At 38.7% G+C, this 19939-nt stretch overlaps 1 protein-coding gene across 1 annotated transcript; it reads right to left on the bottom strand.

Moving 5' to 3' along the window:
* Positions 1-333: 333 nt before the first annotated feature.
* LOC139718216 (phospholipase B1, membrane-associated-like) lies at positions 334-14765 on the bottom strand. Its single transcript, XM_071629695.1, is given in 12 exon segments — positions 334-420; positions 840-905; positions 2396-2491; positions 6026-6130; positions 6456-6528; positions 7897-7988; positions 8495-8693; positions 10495-10609; positions 11287-11330; positions 12044-12111; positions 12430-12488; positions 14693-14765. Coding segments are annotated over 12 exon segments (1077 nt in total).
* Between the last annotated feature and the right edge of the window lie 5174 nt (positions 14766-19939).

A 19939-nucleotide genomic window follows, 5' to 3' on the forward strand; every position in this document is an offset into this window, starting at 1 on the left:
AACAAAGTGGGGGCCATACTCATCTGCGCAAGCTATATTGCAGGTCATCGTACAAAATAATTATATGAGTTGAGACGATAACAGCACTTGATATTGTTATCGCTCTGAACAACGGGATAGTAATTCAAATAATGGCTTCAAACTTCTTACATTATTATCTTTTTATTTTTTTTTCACATATGACCATTTCAATCACCTCTGACTATACGGAAGAGGAACAATTGTATATACCTGTCTCAACTTACACAAGGATTTTGAATTTGTGTAATGAATACTTAATAAGATAAACGTCCCGAGAGCTCAAAACACCATGGGGATTGTCCATCAAACCTCTCACTTCCACGCTGGAGAGGAACGATTGAATGGCTGCCACAGGAATCCTGGTCGGCTGTTCACGTTGGTATACATGAAGGGGAAGTCCTGGAAAGATATGAATAATGATAATATTTTAAGATTCCTTAAGATGTTTCATAATAGCACAGTATCGCCAAGAACCAGTGTAACCAGGATTCTTGGAATGTTCTTGTTTTGATATTTGTCTATTAGACTCATAAGCCCATGTCGTTTATTGTCTTATCTTCTGGTGTTCATCTACATTAACATTGATTTTACAAACTTAAAAGAGATTGGAAATCAAAATGCTTCTGCGTTGGGACACTGATGATTGCTTGATCAAGCAATAAGAACATTCAAAGAAGTAGTAGTAATTGTAAAATATTTGATACACTGGAAAATACAAAGCCCGTATCATATTAAAAAAAAAGTTATATTCCCGAACTGCATTTTCTGACTTTTTTTTTTCTGGAGAAGAACACAGAGGGTCAAGAAGAGGGTCTTACCGTTGACGGACAATCTAGCGTTTCTCCTGGAGAGTAGGCCGGAGATTTGGAGCCAACTGGCTGAAACTGCAAAGTGGTAAAGGATTGTGATAAGTGAGCCTACTTTGCATATTCATAACAACATACGTTTTATAGCTTATTTAATCATCTTGAACGTTTAAGATTGCGATCAATAGTTTCTTCGAAACTATTACGATGAGAGCCAGTAGGACCCAAAGTCGACCGTTGCCGTATGGACGGAGATGAGGGGGAGGGTTTTCATATCCCCTTTTCTTTAGAGTCGGATTTTGTAAATTTTCAAATGATTTCATCAGTAAATAAGAAAATCACGCCACAGAATACATATTTTTCATTTCAATTTCCTTATTACATTCCCGTTATCCTATTTTGAAAATAGGACCTATACATAGCATTTCATGATCTGTCACCATTTCATTCACTTTCGTTTACTCTGTCATTGCCAGTGAACGCTATCTGCCTCCATAGACTTAATGAAGACGCACATTATAGTACGAAGCAAGAGGTTACAGATGCATGCAGTATCCCCCTCCCACATCCTCCTCCTGCTTGTTCGCTGCAGGCGCTTGATCATCATTCTTTTTTTTTTAATCGATCAGTAAGAAGATCACTAAAAATAGCGAATGTAGTTTGTTCTGCATGGGGCTCATTCTTGCAACGTAGACACAATGTATCATCTCACTGTTTTCATTGACAATTTTGCAAATATTCTACCAAAGGAATGGAAGGACACTGGGATTAGATATACTCCCACATCTCTCCTCCAATTTCTGTGCATACGTAATTATCATGTATACATTTTCAAATAATGTATTCGGTAAATGGAAAAATCATAAAACAATTAAAGAATGTATATTGCCGCTTTTATCATTTAACTTGCATATATTTTAACCAAAGCATCGTCTTACTTTTTCTGATTGAATGTTTTCCAAATATTCCACCAAAAGCGCGCACCAGATCGTTAGATTTCAAATCTTTAAAAAAAGTCCCTTGTGCGGAAAGGGGTATCCCGCAGCCCCTTCCGCTTGGTCGCTGCAATTACAATGTACTATAAGTGAGAAAGAAAATCACCTCACAATTACAGCATGTACTTTGTTTGGAACTTTATATTGCAACGTATAAAATAACGGCTGTGAGTCTTACTCTAATGATTGACAATATTCTGCAAATATTTTACCATTAGTGTGCACCACATGATCGTCTGAGTGTGTGTGTGTGTGTGTGTGTGTGTGTGTGTGTGTGTTCATCCGCCTTCAGCGATTTGATAATGAATTTTCATCATATTCGACATGAATATTTTGTCTAAGTAACTATACACTTGTGAATGACTTGTAGTTCAAATAACGAAAACAATAGGGCATTGAATTATTTTGAAGGGTTCTAGCTACACACACACACACACACACACACACACACACACACACACACATGCAACTGCTTGTTATTAATATTAAGCATATTACTGAAATGTTACTGCTTAGGAATTATTGATATGTTATCCTCGCACAGCACTGAGAAAATAAAACCAGCATATTTACCAAGGAGTTCCAGTTGACGATGGCTTGGGCCGAATGCCCCTTCTGGCTGAAGTGAAAACAGTCCGGCGCAAAGTAAGATCTGTCTACACTACCGTCCTGAATGCCGCAACGTTGCCAAGGGAACCGTAAATAATATGGAGGAAATCGAGGAATGATTAAGATTGAAAGACGCAATGTGTACTGAATCCTATTAGAGCTATTGTGATTGAGGGGGTTTATTTAGAGGGATACAATCGTCACATTAAGCATTTCACTTTACAGGAATAAAACGTTTAAAGCCGTCAGTCAACTCGAAATCATTTCTTAACGGTAGGCTAGTTTAGCAGTCAAAGTGGGCACATTTCCTCCAAGTAGCTAGGAGCATTTCCATCCACCTGCATGCTATCATAGCACTTCAATACCTGAAATGCACCCAGCATGCGCTCGATATTACCTTTTCGGCAAACCTCAGGATAGTCTAGCACCGTGCGACATTAAAATACGTCTTAGGGTGGGATTTCACGGAGCACGCGAACGATTTGCGAAGGACGCGAATGACAAAATCCAACATTCGGAAAAAGTTTTTCTCCGAATGCGTTCCGACAATGAAGCCGAAAACTATTCTTGCGCAATTTGTGCGAAGTTTCCACGACGTATGTGCGAATGTCGTGTGTATCATTACTAAAGTACAGCATGTTACGTACACGAAGAACACGCGACGGAAATGCGAACAACGACAATTTTTCAATAATCATGGGATAAAATGTACCCAAGGAGAGGTGGAAGCTGTCTTGAGTTGATTTTTTTTTCTTTCCTCTATTTCTCCTTTCTTTTTTCTCTCATTTTCTATCGTGTGCTTGCCTACATTTTTTCCCTAGGACCTATCTCCACTAGTAAAGCATTTGATTTTTTTTTTTTTTTTTTGCAGTTCCTCCAACACATAATCTCTATAGTTCAAATGAAATTTTGCATACTTTAGATTAATATTAAGTGTATTCTGCGGGTTTTTTTTGTGTATATCAAACATTTCTTTCTCTTTGCTAGTCTTTAATTTCTTTTGTTCCTGTAGTTGTTAATAATTGTTTGATGTTTAGATGTATGCTACGATTTTTATTTCTAGAAAACGTATAGGTCATACATCCACCAAACGTGCGCTAAACGTTCGCGAGAATATCTCAAAAGGTACGCGAACAGTTTGCGATTACGTCGTAAAATGATCGGAAAAACTTCGCAGATTTTGCGTAACATACGCGAGACATTCTCCAAAGTTTCGGAGTCTGTTTGGGGTTTCACGAACATTTTGCGAACATCGCGCGTGTCTTGCGAAGGTCTTGCGCATATGACTCAATTCAATTCAATTCAATTCAATTTTTATTTTCCACTCATGGGGTGGAACACCCTCGTCAGCCAAAGGCTGGTTTTCAGAGGGGTCCACACATTGATTAAAAATACAAACATTATACGTACAGTATGACAAGGATATGACGAGGCTTTGAAGACACTTTCGAGAACAATTCACGAGCAAATCACGACCAAGCGTGCGGAAAAGGTTCGCAAAAAATTTCAAACTTTTTTGAAATTCTCGCCGAAGTAAAAACGACATTCGCGAACAATTGACGACGCTTCCGAACCATCACGTTCGTTTGGCGATCTTTTGCAGACTAAAATACGAATGCTGGAATTTACCATTCGCGTCCTTCGCAAATCGTTCGCGTGCTCCGTGAAATCCCACCCTTAGGGTGGGATTTCACGGAGCACGCGAACGATTTGCGAAGGACGCGAGGTTAGGGTGGGATTTCACGGAGCACGCGAACGATTTGCGAAGGACGCGAATGGCAAAATCCAGCATTCGCATTTTGGTCTGCAAAAGATCGCCAAACGAACGTGAGGGTTCGGAAGCGTCGTCAATTGTTCGCGAATGTCGTTTTTACTTCGGCGAGAATTTCAAAAAACTTTGAAATTTTCTGCGAACCTTTTCCGCACACTTGGTCGTGATTTGCTCGTGAATTGTTCTCGAAAGTGTCTTTAAAGCCTCGTCACATGCGCAAGACCTTCGCAAGACACGCGCGATGTTCGCAAAATGTTCGTGAAACCCCAAACAGACTCCGAAACTTTGGAGAATGTCTCGCGTATGTTACGCGAAATCTGCGAAGTTTTTCCGATCATTTTACGACGTAATCGCAAACTGTTCGCGTACCTTTTGAGACATTCTCGCGAACGTTTAGCGCACGTTTGGGGGATGTATGACCGATACGTTTTCTACAAATAAAAATCGTAGCATACACCTAAACATCAAACAATTATTAACAACTATAGTAACAAAAGAAATTAAAGACTAGCAAAGAGAAAGAAATGTTTGATATACAAAAAAAAAAATCGCAGAATACAGTTAAAATTAATCTAAAGTATGTACAATTTTATTTGAAGTGTGTATAGAGATTATGTGTTGGAAGAACTGCAAAAAAAAAAAAAAAAAAGATCATATGCTTTACTATAGGGAGATACGTCCTAGGAAAAAAATATAGGCAAGCACACAATAAAACAATGAGAGAAAAAGAAAAGAGAAATAGAGGAAAGAAAAAAATTCAACTCAAGACAGCTTCCACCTCTCCTTGGGTACATTTTCTCCCATGATTATTGAAAATTTTTCGTTGTTCGCATTTCCGTCGCGTGTTCTTCGTGTACGTAACATGCTGTACTTTAGCAATGATACACACGACATTCGCACATACGTCGTGGGAACTTCGCACAAATTGCGCAAGAATAGTTTTCGGCTTCATTGTCGGAAAACATTCGGAGAAAAACTTTTCCGAATGTCGGATTTTGTCATTCGCGTCCTTCGCAAATCGTTCGCGTGCTCCGTGAAATCCCACCCTTAGTACGAAACGTCGGAATAAAGGCGTGGAGAAATCGGGTGATGCTCGTTATTCCGAAGGTGTGCTACATCGAAAATGAGATAAGCTTTGCAATTCAGACATTTTGTGGCGTTGTTCGGACGGTTCGTTATTCTGAAGGTTCGTTAAACCTGAAAATGAAAAGTTTTTTTTTTAATTCGAACATTGTAGCGTTATTCCTATAAGGTTCGCTATGTTTACTCTTAATGACAACAATAGGCTTACCAATAATGAGAAAAGTGGTCATATTTATCCAGGGGAGCCTCTCTATGAGTACTGGCAATGCATGATGGGATCGCTAGCATGCGACTTTTTGTTAATAGCCATAATTCATCTTTTTTGGATCATCAATAGATGGCGCGATTCTAAGGATCTGTTGGCAGGCATCGGTGTGGTATGCATTTAGTCGACTACTAGTAAACTATTAATACCACACCGGCCAGCAGATCTTTATGATAGAATCACACCATGCATGAATTGGCAACCAAAGAATGAAATAATTTTAATGGCTAAACAGACACCACATGATAGACTTTTTTTTCACCAGCAATGTCATGTTTGCTAGCTACCCATTATTCTACACCTTGGTCAGGCGGAATATTGTGGGGAAAATATCTTGTCTAAAAACGATGCATTGCATGTATGTAAAATACAGAGGAAGAGAAGAGTGAGAGAGAGAGAGAGAGAGAGAGAGACAGACAGACAGACAGACAGACAGAGAAAAGGGGGATATGGAGAGGGAGAAATTTTTACTCACCGGTGATAGAGGTGGGACAGAGTTCTCAAAAAATGGCTGGTAAACTGCGGCGAAGTCTTCTTTGTCGTCGTATTTACCACTCTGAATTGTCGTCCGAAGCAAATCCTATATAATATTGAAATGAGAAAAGAGTATATATATATATATATATATATATATATATATATATATATGACTTGTCATTCCTTAAGCTATTATGCCTATATGTTGCTTGGCATGTATACAATCATGCACGGCAGCACCTTGTTGGAATGTCGTTATCAGGAACTGACTTCGCGGTGGGTCAGAAACAAAGCCGAACAATGGATCCTTGTTGCTCATGTTTCCTTTTCCTCGCCACGCAAATATATATATATATATATATATATATATATATATATATATCTATAACAAGGTAATGATGTGGAAGCTTGGTGTCAGAGAATATTACCTGATATTCCTTGGTCTTGAGGTACAAGAGCTTTTCTGCCTCCGGGCCTCCCAAGATGCAACTGCAAGACAATCTGTTGTGACTCACGAGATAGACAGAGAGAAAATGGCGGGAGCAAGAAAACATAATGAAGTGAAAACGTAGTGTCAGTAAATTATCTTAAAAAAACATATGACGCACAGAAACACGTACATATCTACAACAACACACATACATAATCATTATTGGGCATGACAGTTGGTAAGCAGCGGTAGAGTGCTCTCCTGCAGCCTACGTCGTCAAACTGTGCTGAAGCTGCTACAACTGCTTCATCCTCCTTCTTCATGTCCGTCCTGCCCCACTACCACTGGGTAGCATGATGGAGGGAATAGTACTCTTCTGGGGTTGAAGCTGTCCCATAGCAAATTAAACAGATGGGGCCTCTTCAAAGCCAGTACAAGGAGCAGCATCAATAGTGGGAACAAGACCACGTTATGAAGACCTGGACCCTGGACCGGGATGTACGTGACTTGGACCACGAGTGGAGGCGACCCGGTGCCAGCACGTACGCTCTTAGCAATAGTCACGTGGCCTCTAAAGTGTTTCCAATAGCGTCGCGGAGTCGTCGTCGCATCGTCGCCGCAACGTCTTCTCCGTCCTATTGGCCTCCAGCACATCTCAGAGACGTCGCGGAGTCGTCTCCAGGACCTCCTGAAGACTAGAAAAAGTCTCACAAAAATCGAAGTTGTTTGAATTTTTTGAATTTGTAACCTTGTTGATTTTCCTTCAATGCAAAGGATTGATATCCCTCTGTCGTTGCCACATGACTTCCTCATGTATGAGGTGAATAATGGAGACGTTTTTAATTCGTGCGGGATGACTCCTTGTGTTCTCATGGCCTTGAAGAGCATTGGTAGCTTGTCACACGTCTGGGGGCCACCATGCTTGTAGACCTCGACTGGATCGAATGCAATCTTTAAGGGGCTTTACCTCTCTACATCAGTTGGTCTATGGCTTTGTCTACTTCAGGCAGCATGGGTGGGTTGTCTAGCGCGTGGACATAAGATGGAGGGGTTGTCTAGCGCCAAGGTGATGTCCACCTTTGGTAGTCTTGCGATGACTTCTTCATGAATGTGCGATGCCCTGTTGAGGACATTCTCAAAATGCTCAGCCAATCTCTCTAGGATTTGGGATATCTGAGTGAAGAGTGTTGTTGCTGCCATGGGACCCAAGTCCTGTGGCCTTGGGCGAGCAGCAAGCATGGCAAGTGGGGATCTATTACTGGAAGCTGTAGCCGTGGACCTACACACATGCAAATATCAATAGTCACGTAGTACAAAATGTACTAAGATGATAAATAGACCAGTCCGACATAATCAAATATCCCTTTGGATGATGTAAATGAGCAATGATTGAAATATACGACATTCTTAGGTGATTCATAACCCTCGACGAGACTAACCCTGTCATGATGTTACAGGTGTAGGGACCCCTGAGTTCTGACAACGTGCTGACGAGTGGAACAGTGAGCACGTTGAGAAATGTTCGCGGAACCTGTGTTAAAAAGAGAAATGGGTGAGAAAGGTCTAATGGGATGGTATAATTTTGGTTGAGATGGGAGTTGAGATTCTAAGTCTTTGCGTGATAATTACCAACCACTTATATGAATATTAAAGAGCATACCATTCTGAGATAAATCAAAAGTTTATTTGATGAAAATCGGTTTACAAATGGCTGAGATATCTAAAAATAAATGAAAAACAAAGTGCCCTCATAAAAGGTGGGACCCACCGTTGAATAGCATTTTATTACATGCTCTTTTTTTAATCCCCCCCCACCTCCAATCCCCGAAAAGTTCATATGTCTGTATCACAGATAGCGCCGTGCAAGCTCTTATATGGATGCCTCTTTACAAAATAGCGCACGAAGCTCTATGTCCACACAACATGTTACGTAGTCTCCTCTAGCTCTATTAGTAATGACCTGTAACCAACCTCTTTGTTCTCTATACATGTAATACTATATATATAATATATATGATGTATATATATAATATTTACCTCATCATGAATCGTTTGGATGGCGCTCTCCACGTCCTGGACGAATTCCTCCGCTGTATTTTCGTACGATGAAATGCAACCACTACAAAGATCGTTGCCCCCAATGAAGAGCGTGATGAACTTCCAGTCCTTCTCGAAGTTCACCGAATTGTCAGCTTTCATCATCGTGACAAGTTCTCTCGCCTGCTTCTGTACGTCTCTGTGGAAAACGATGTCAAAGAGTAGCCATAGGTGTTATTTAATAGGGAGTTGACCCTGAACATGTATATATGAATGCAGAAATGATATTGGAAAAATACATCAGGGAAGTTTGAGAAAAACCTGGCTATCATTTCAATAGTTATGCGTAATTATTTTCAAGTTTTCGTTAAATCCATGTGCCGTCAAAGCTGGCAAAGAAGTTAACAACAGTTAGTGATGGCAAAGTAGGAGAACATGGTAAGATACAAAGAAAATATTAATGGTAAAAAAAAAATCCACAAATTGACGTCTCAATGAAAAGGACGTTGACATAATTCGTTAAGGAAAACATCTTTATTACCCCTGCCTTCAGAGAGAGAGAGAGGCAAGTCATGTGCTAGAAAAATTAAAATATGTGGAATTCTCTTTATACTTCCTCTAATTCCCCTATTGTAACATCAAGTATTTTTGTATAGCCTATATCCAGCAAATGACAGCACACGTTTTTTCTGCATTTTTAATCAGCAACTTGTTTATAAAATCAATAATGGATAATTCGATATTTAGTTTGGTTCAGAATGGCTTATTTTTGCATTCCATTTAAGTTCAGTACAATATACAACAGAATTTAACAAAATGTCATGATTTGTATGAATTACTCCAATGCATTAATGCACACTTTGGAGTTCTATCATTAAGGAAGCATACAAAGAGAACAAATGTATAGAGCAATGTCAACTTAAAGGTATACTGTAATGAGAAGAAAGCTTCGAATTTAGTTTTGAGAAAGAAAAAATGTACATAATTGGAAATGCAGGCGACCATCTTCATAAGCAGAGATTGACTATAGGAAGATGGCCCAGGTATGAGGGGCCCACATTCTACAAGCTTTGTCTTTTTAGTGGGCCCCTCCATTTTTCGATGCTTGCGTATTGTTATTTCGTCTTTATCACTTCTGTTCTCATGACAACGTGTTGTCAGCTGCTACCAAAGACAGTTAAATGTCTATGTTCTTTTCGAGAAATGAAATAGAATTTGAATTGAACTGAATTGAATTGGAGCTTACGACACAAAATAAACCGTCACAATGTCCATGAAATAATCTATCATAAATATCTCAAACTTTATTGGAGTTCTGCTAATATTTCTGCATCCTCTGAACCCACATAATAATCGGGAATAAACAGATAGCAGAAGCTGCAAAATCAACGATTCTTTGCTTAGATCTGACATTGATTTAAAGACACTTTTGTTTTACTTTTGATGTTTTTTTCCAAGAGAATGTGTTCTTGGAACATGGTGAATCCTTATGTCCACGTTTGGTAAGCCTTTATACATGATATTAGCTGTCCTTTAAAAGGATTGTGTTCACACCATGTTTCCGGAGGAGAGCGATAACGTCAAAAAAAAAAATGAATAAAAGTATCCTCCGGACAGAGGGATCTTTCCAACATTGCACCTATACATTACGTAGTATACAAATAATTTGAACTTCATGAAATCACTGTCAGCTAAAATAGCACCAGATAGTAAGAAATATGGATCGAACTCGCAGAAAAGAAAGAAAGAAAATAAAAACACTAGCCAACAATAACCGGAGGGCATTTTTTTTTTTTTTTTTTTTTGTGATGTTTTCTGAAAATCTTGGCCGGTCATTCATGGGATCACTTTCATATCAAAGAGACAGAACAACCATGCAAATATAGACATGACACATGATAAATTATATCTTTTCTACTGTAAAGTAGCATCAGGTATATTCCTTTTGCCAATGAAAATTTATACTATATATTATTATTCAATTATCATGTTCTACTAACCTTGCTACCGCGCCGGATTTTGCAACATTGAATTTTTTATTGCTAGGATGGGTATAGACCCTTGACCGCCCAGTGGAGAAACCGTAGATGTCGCTGTTGTACTTTCTGAAAATATCTGAAGAGAGTTGAGAAGGCATTGGAAGAGGCAATTTTGATGGGACGATATTCTTCCCACGTTTGAAACTGCTGGATTAGGTGATAAAAAAAACATACTGACGTCTGTATGTCATGTATTGTGAATAACTCAATTGTTGTTGTTTTTGTCATAGACGCTTTACTCACATTATTACGAATATAACTTAGATTAACCATCCTCATGTGCACTCATTACATTCAACATTAATTAGTGGGGAAGGGAATAAATGACGTATTACAGAAACAGCAAAGTAAGTAGTATCTATTTCGAGAAGATTCAGTCCAAAAAGTGTGGCAAATGCTTATAGTATATATCGAGTAAAAGAATCCAACAACAGATTGGATTTTAAGAAGCATGAAGACGTTTACGTATATAGATAATGCATAACATGTCTACAGAAATATCCATGCCAAGTGAGATACATGTACTTTATGTCACCTGATATGATTTGTCAGAGAATGCGAAAGATCCATACTCTTTTGTTCTCTACAAAACAAGCCCGACAAATAATTTTTGTTATTTTGATATCTGCACTCAAATGAAAATCAGTTGACCGGTCTTCTGGTTACCGCATAAATGCACTGGTGCACTTTTTAACAATGAGTCAAGCGAGGACGACAAAAACTCTCAGATAAAATAATATCGATCACACTTACTTGGTAGTGTAATGACTTCTTCGAGATTTTTGTTACCTCCAATGCTGGGATGGAAGGGAGGGAGAGAGATAGAGAGAAAGAGAGATTATGTCTTATCATACACAAGTTAGCATAACTATTTGCACTTGCAGCAACCACAGCTATGGGTTTCACTCATATATATTTAGTTATTAAATATTATTCATAATTATCTACATATCACCCCATCATAATGCATAGAGCGAACTTACGTTTTGTCCAAAGGTTCGTTGTGTGCATGCTTACTTCTGAGCCCATCTAATTTCTGATACATCATACGTATAATACGTTCAGACAGGTAGACTGACAGACAAACACACACACGCACACACACATAAGCCTACCTACACATACATGTCAATGTGTATTTTTCTGTAAATATTGATATAGATCATAGATAGATAAACAGAAAGACACACACACACACACACATATATATGTATTCATATATATATGTGTATTTATCATACAGTGTACAAAAATAAATTGACTGATATATAGGTAGATAAAAAAGTAGATAGATAGATGAAAGAATCAGAACAAAATGAAAAGGTAGATTTGTGTAAAAAGGGATTGACGTGTGTCAAGTTCAAGCAGTTGCTATATTCGAGACCCACTCCCTACGTGTTCAAGTTGGCATCTCACCGCTGCCACTATAGTGTAACGAAAATGGTGAGCTACTATACACAATGTAGGTCAATTTGTGCTATTCTTTTCTTCGAGATTTAGCGCGGCTTACCTCGCAGAAACACCAGGATATTCCCAATACACCAGTTGGAAGGTAGAAGCTTTTGCGGCGTAACCAGCCTGAGGCAATGGATCAATATTAGGAGGAAGAAGAAATTCAGGATTGTTAGGTGTGGATTCAGTTAATATCAAGAACACATCAGTGAAGTTTGAAGAAAATCGGATGATTCGTTATAAAATTTTTGATTTGTTTTGTTTTGTTTTTTGTTCTTTATACGTTTTGACAAATCAATGTTTCGTCATCACTTGATAAGAAGGTTACATCATTTCGTGATGTCAGTGGAACAGTCTGAGTAAAGTTTAAAGGGGAAAACAGTATAATGACAATACCCAGAAGAAAGACAAAAGTTCGGAAACATTCGAAACGGAGATACCAACCGTAAGTGAATCACCCATCGCCGCTACCACTTTGATGTCACCAGGTCTCAAGAGATGCACTGAATGGTGTGTGGTTGTAACATAAAAGCAAGCATATATAAAGACACCAATCAGTGTAGCATCGGATTATGGCACTTTGCAGATAAGAAGCCATTAACTCCTCTAGTGCAATATATAAATGTAAATATGAACATAGATATAATGTGATTAATATAGAAATATACTATATCTTTTTTTTAAATTATTCTGTCAAAATGAACGAAAGTTAGAACGAATATTTCCATTAAAATAATATTTAATGATATCACAGATAGCAGCCAGGTTGTTCAATCCCGTTCATAAACTGATTCACAATTTTGGAAGTTTGCTTATCATGATAATTGTGAATCAGTTTTACGTAAATTCTGCTAAAATTTCATTAAATCATGTTTATGTGAATTAAAATGTGAAACTATTCGTTTACTTTCAAATTGCTCCCTGGCAATGAAGAGGGCCTACATAAGTTTCGCAGTACTGTAATGATTTGATGGCTATGACATATACCTGGGCCCCGTTGCAAGACACTTCGCGTATACTAGTACAAGCAACTCGAGTTCGTCTAGCAACGGGGCCCAGAAGTTGTCATGAATGTTGACATTTTGATCTGCGTTAGTCAGAATATTCTACCATCTTCTGTTCTCTGCAAAATCGCGTATATATTAATGGGAAAACATGCGTTACAGAGTACTTATATCTTTTTATGAGTCTGTTACGATGTAAGTCTAAAGTCTGAATGAATATAGGCCTACTCCATCGGACACTACTGAAAGTCATTATCGTAATTGATGTCATAATAATTATAACAAGGAAAAGTAGAAATTACGCGGTGCGTAATATATGTCCCCGGCGGAAGTAGCATTTTGTAGCAAAATGTACAATACAGGTGAAAAATCAAGGTCAAAGGTCTAAATTCCGTGTAGAAGTTTTGAAGCCCTCACCTAGTGCCATCACATAAAGCAAACGGAATCGAAATTGGGTTAGAAATGGCGAAGGAGTAGCATTTTGTAGCAAAATGTATAACATCGGTAAAAAATCAAGGTCAAAGGTCAAAGGAGTCAAAGGTCAAAATTCTGTGTAGGAGTTTTGAAGCCCTCATCGAGTGCCATCACATAAAGCAAACGGAATCGAAATCGGGTTAGAAATGGCGAAGGAGTAGCATTTTGTAGCCAATGTACAATATAGGTCAAAAATCAAGGTCAAAGGTCAAAGAAGTCAAAGGTCAAAATTCTGTGTAGAAGTTTTGAAGCCCTTCACTAGTGCCATCACATAAAGCAAACGGAATCGAAATCGGGTTAGAAATGGCGAAGGAGTAGCATTTTGTAGCAAAATGTACAATACAGGTCAAAAAATCAAGGTCAAAGGTCAAAGAAGTCAAAGGTCAAAATTCTGTGTAGAAGTTTTGAAGCCCTCCACTAGTGCCATCACATAAAGCAAACGGAATCGAAATCGGGTTAGAAATGGCGAAGAAGTAGCATTTTGTAGCAAAATGTACAATATGGGTCAAAGGTCAAGGTCAAAGGTCACAACTGAAATTCTGTGTAGCAGTTTCAAAGCTCCCATGTAGTGCTATCATATAAAGCAAACAGAATCAAAATTGGCTGATAAATGACAGAGAAATAAAAATAGAAGATTTTGATCAAACACCGACGCACACACGGACACACGGACGCACGGACGGACACACACACGGACACACACACGTACGGAGCCCGTTTCATAGTCCCCTGCTCGAACTCGTTCGGCGGGGACAATAAATGGGGCCATAAACGTTCGCTTGTCTGTGTGATGTCAGGGCCTTGCCAGGTTGTGGGGTTAGGATGGGGAGTGCTCTTTGCCTGGTCATATGGGATAACTCTCTCCTCTTCCCCCTCCCACCCTCTTCCTTTGCTCGGAAGAATCCCGAGGCAGAACTTTTGGCAAATCAAAGGAATTTCTTTCTTTTATATGTTTCTTATATATCTTGGACTTGTCACAGGACAACTCTCTCCTCTCCCTTCTCCCCCCCCCCCCACCCCCACTCCCGTCCTTTGCTCAGCAGAATCCCGGGGCAGAACCTTTGGCCAATCAAAGGAATGTCTTTCTTCTATATTATATATGTTTGAAATATAATTGTTATAATGATTATCCATAACATATTATCAAAAAGTGTCTGCGGGGGTCCGTCAATCCTGTATGTCATCATGACTGTATAGTGTAAAAGTTTCAAGACATCATCCGGGCTTACCTGATGTGGGTATTGTCGGCGAAGTAGAAGGCGGGCAAGAAAAGTTGGATCCAATCTAGGCGATGCCATGCATGGTGATGATAATGATAATGATGCAAATTATGACTTGGTAGCAGTGTATCTTAAAAAATGACAACCCCCCCCCCACACGCACACACATCTACGATGTACACACACACACTCTGGTGTTCAGAGCAAACGAATTAAATTGCAGGTGGTCGAAATCGTTATATTTGACAGTGAAGGCAATTTTCACATCCTTTCAGGCAGTCAGGTAAGGTAAATTAAACAAGGTCAGAATCAAAATTCTCTTTTTCCAGATCATGTTGTCTGAATTCATGACGACAAAGAATTCGCCATCATTTGATAACATAAGCATCCTTTCGGAATATACTGTTCATTTACAGATACAAATCACTCATTTCCTCCTTGAATCTGAACCTCAGTATGCTCAAAGATTTCAATAGGTTATAGCAGTCATAGGACTTCCTTTAACATTGATTGGTGCTGTAAACCTTATTGATTAAAGGTATTATTTACCATTTGCAGATGAATAAAAAAAAACAGCCTTTACTGCTTCAAAATCATTTTAAAATGATAGTTAGGTATAGAAACAACAAATGTAAAATTGTTAGATATACAAAATGTTAACGATAGTTATAATAAGATTATTCATTCCTTATGTTAGGCTTTAGTGCGAAATTCTTTAGGATTTTTTGTGATTCAACTGACCTATATACACGTATGCACCAAAATGCGATAACATTTTCTTAAATCACTGCTCCCGATGGGAAACAGTAGGCTTAATATCAGTAAAGAACAATTTTGTGTTAATTCTTTCAGAGACATCACATTTCTATTCCTTAACCTCACGATGACTCCAAGTGAGATTCAACAGATATAACAAAATAAACTCGGAAATATCCTTGACAACTGCTCGAATCTTGGGCAGATTAGTTCTTTTCCAAGTACTCGTATCGATGTGATGCCGCAGGTGATCAGTGTTAAGTGACGATAAAATTCTCACCTCCTTGACATCAGCTCTCGCTTCGCTCTGGAAATGTGTCAAGTTCAAGAAGTGCTTCTCTGCTCTCTTTAGAGCTTCTATAAAGCCGTCACTCAGGTTTTGTTGGGCTGACAGACAAGAATGACGAGATAAAAAGAAAAAAATAAAGGAAAGCCTACCGCATTAACTTTAGAAAGTTACCGAACAGTCTCCAGAGATGTGGTGGACTTATAACAATCTATCTATCTTGATTTATTTATTTATTGATACGCACAGTAGAAAAAACACGGTGAACATCAGGGGTGAACATGCATAACATTATTGAGTTCATGTCATTGATTAGAAAAGAGATCAAAACATCAGCCATCTCATGTACGACTTAAGGTATACACCGTGAAAAAAAAAAAACCCAACAACTCAAGACAACATTTTGGCAGTGTCGTATCCGTCACATCTCCCCACGGCCCATCAGAACCAGACAATAAATTAGAATAAACGACGCAGGTGAGATCCTGTTACACGTCGCTTCGCGATGTGGTAGGTGAATTAATGTTTCCACGCTGAAGAGAATCATTGCTCATAGACGTAGATATCATGTCGTGTCTTATGACAAGTCTCATGTTACTTCTTGCAAAAAAAAAATCAAAAATGAAACAACACCAACAAACTCCTTAAATATAAAACTTCCAACAAAAGAAATTTGTGATACTTTACGCAACGGGGCGTCAAAGGGCGCCACGTAATCCTTGAGCCTTCTTACCGAGATAAGCGCACTTTTGTAAAGGCATCACTGGTGTATTATAGTTTTAACACTCTTGGAATCAGTGGATTACAGATGCTGCAAAGTACTTTCACGTAAGAAGAGAGAAAATGGAGTAGAAGACGTTAATTTTTTCCCTTTACTTTTCTTCTCATCTCTGTACTTCTCTTCTCTTCTCTCTGCTTTTCCTACTCGGGTTGTCCTTATTCTTGTCACTTATTCCCGTTTTTTTTTTTTTGGGGGGGGGGGGGGATTATGGGTATCTTTTTGGGGTCTTTTTATTCCACCTTGTATTGTCCTTTTCGGTCAAATGACATTTAAAATACTTGAAAGTTTTATTTATTCTATATGTGTATGTGTTCTGTTCCTTCAGTTAAAAAAAAAACAAAAGTAGAATTGTTCCAAGCCGTAATGTTTAGAGGCCGTTGTCCAAGTCAAGCGATTTGCTTATTGACAAACGGTCTCCTCCACCTGTATATACTTAAAGATTTGTCGTCATGAAATATATGCATTATTCATGTGATTATGCACTGAGAACTCCTGTTTATAATATGTCCATGACTTGTGAAATTGTTTGATATTGTCATACTTATTTTTGTTTAATATAAGTGGATATATAAAATGTACTGAAACTTACACTGAAACTGAAATTGCACGATTCGCAACACCTACTACTAAAGTCCACTGGTCTCTGAATCTTACTACCGCTCCCCTTTCTCTTTATTCATATCACTTCACTTTTTTGTCGGGGCAAAATGGAGGATGGGTTGGATAGAAGGGCTGAATTATAACTTTCCAGTGTCATTTGTCTGCGCATCATTCTTTGTTACTTCTCCCGGGCGTTATTGACAGTCATCGATATCTATCAAGTTTTCTCATGTCGTAAACTCGCCCCCATATTCCAAGAGAAATACATTTGCATTTTGCAAAGGAAGCACGTAATGTTTATTAGGTCAAATAGTTACTGGGTGGTCTTGAATCAAGTTTTATTTACTGTTTCTGATTCAGAATACTAGAGACATATATAGAAGAGAGAAAAATAAGTAACGTCCTTCAATTATCACGAAAATTCTGCTTAGTGCCCATCTGACCAGCAAAAGACGACAAAATCCAGATTGCAGTTGCAATGCGGTTTATACTGTATGTGTGCAAAGTTGATCAGAGCATGCAGAACTATCACTGGCCATTACAAAAATCCGAGGTGTGTAGACAAGAACAAGCATAATTTTGTTGATGGAATATGGGCTTTAGTGGCAGTGCTCATTGTGGAGTAGTTATTTTTGGCTTGGTTTGTGTTTCAAGCTTAAAGCAAAGCCGCAGCCTGAAAACTACTTCATGTACTTTGTGAACATTCTCGCCGTTTTGCAATGTCCCAAAGATAATGTTGTGTTTCTTAACACTTTTTATACCGCTTTGCGCTAGATGGATCAATTTCTCGTTCAGCTACAGGGATTGGCTTTTTGTGGAGTTGTAAACTTGAGTCTCACTTCGAGACGAACCTAACTAAAAAGATCGAGTGTTTCAAAAAATCATTATACTTCTGGGGAGCGGAAGAGAGATCGACTGATAGAAAAAGACTTAATTTGTCACCATAAACATAATTTTTTTTAAGACTATATATACTACAGTCATTAACTGTATATTCTCGAAGCAGCGTATACTCATCTCCCTGGTATAAACAAATCATTGTCTCATCATCAACGAAATTGAAAGACCTTGTAACTGTGTTTCCTCCTCCCTCTCATTCTCCTTTCTCGTCAGCTGCTCGTCATCTTCTTCTACGGAAGGTCCTTCACGGTGCTTTCGTTATTACTCATAGCCCTTTATTTCAATTTACATCACTCTCTAATTTGAAGAAAGCCCATATGAATGACTCTACTCTTAACATAATATCAAATGCATAGTAAATATCTATACAGCAATCAAATTATCTCTTTCTTTCTTTCTTTTTCGAATGCTGACAATAAAATGGCGCTTACCTGCAATATCCAGAGAACTTTGTGACGATGGTACAAATACAAGTAGAGGTATACCAATCTTTAAAAACCACTTCACCGCCATGTCAAACTTTCCTTGAACGCTGTAGTATGCCCACAGAACGAATGGATTCTTACTGCTTTTTTGCACCTGTCGTCTCTGGCCGGTGGCCCGTCTTATAAAAACAGGGAGACCTGCAAGAGTTATCTATTCATTCACGTCGTAATTTGTCTTGTGAGCAGCTTTCAGGTTTTTTTTCCCCTTAAGTCCTATTCGAGACTCACCATGCGGGCTTTATAACACGCATACAAAGGGTCTAGATACACAGTCAACCTCACCTAGTCCACCCCACCCCTTACAAGTCGAAAAATTGGCTAAGTGAAACATCTCTCCGGATGAATATTCGAAAAAAAGGTGGTAATTCTATTGTGTAGGTCGAAATTCACGTAAGTCAAAGGTTTTTCTTCAGTTCTTTAGAATTCGATATATAGGCGAGGCTGACTGCGTTATATAGATCCGATGAAGCCAGTAAAGGTGCGGTCGTCTCGATTAAGACGATAAAATCTGTAATCTATTTCGATGAAGGGCTGGCCAGACTTGGGATCTTGATCGTCTACTGGCTGCATTCACCAAGGTTGTGCGTACCCATCCTCTTGAAGGAGCCCCAACTGTTTTTTCTCCTTGTTTTTAAGTTAAATCGGGGACACCGTGGTGACACAAGACATTTAGATATAAGACTCCGAGTACTCGCTGAAAAAAAAATAATAGCAAAATTGATTTTAATATTTTTGTGATTTAGGGAAGAAGCGAAGCACTGAAAAGAAGGGTTTAAGCTTCTTTTAAACACGTTGAAGTGGGCGATTCTGGTGCACGGGATGGTATTATGACTTTCATCTGACTTTTGGCTGTTTTCGCCTTCTTTTTTTTTCTGCCCAATGAATGCTCCAATCATAGTCTCGATACATTCATATTCACAGTATACAAAGTATCACTATACGGGCATTTAGAAACATAAAAACGTCCTAGCTCATATATGTCAAATGTACAAAGGAGAACTCTCTACAATCAAGGGGGGGGGGGGTCCGTCACAAGGTTAAGGGTGATCACAGGTTCATGATAGTAATTACACGATAGACATGCATCACACCCACACACGCGCTTAAAGGCACAAAATTACAAATATAATATACACGGCTTACTTCCTATCGTATAGTCTATAAAATTACGTATACTCCACAACCAGTGTGTTCCTATAGGCGTCACTCTCCTCTCCTTTATCCCTGCCACTGCCATCGCCAACCTATAGTATACAATTTTAAGGTTGTGGGCGTGAAAGGGTTAACGGCCTGACACGTGCATCATGTTCATGTGTGCGGGCGTCCACGTGATATAAATATCCTTTGGTTCAAGAAGACGCCATCAAAATATATATCAATAATGTATACTTTCAGTACACATGGCGTACTGCTGCACTTTCAACTGATACCTATTTCAGCTCTTTATC

The sequence above is a fragment of the Diadema antillarum genome, unplaced genomic scaffold (genome assembly GCF_040938485.1).
Source record: "Diadema antillarum isolate AM-2024a unplaced genomic scaffold, OU_Dant_1.0 scf00000091, whole genome shotgun sequence".
Taxonomy (NCBI): Eukaryota; Metazoa; Echinodermata; class Echinoidea; order Diadematoida; family Diadematidae; genus Diadema; species Diadema antillarum.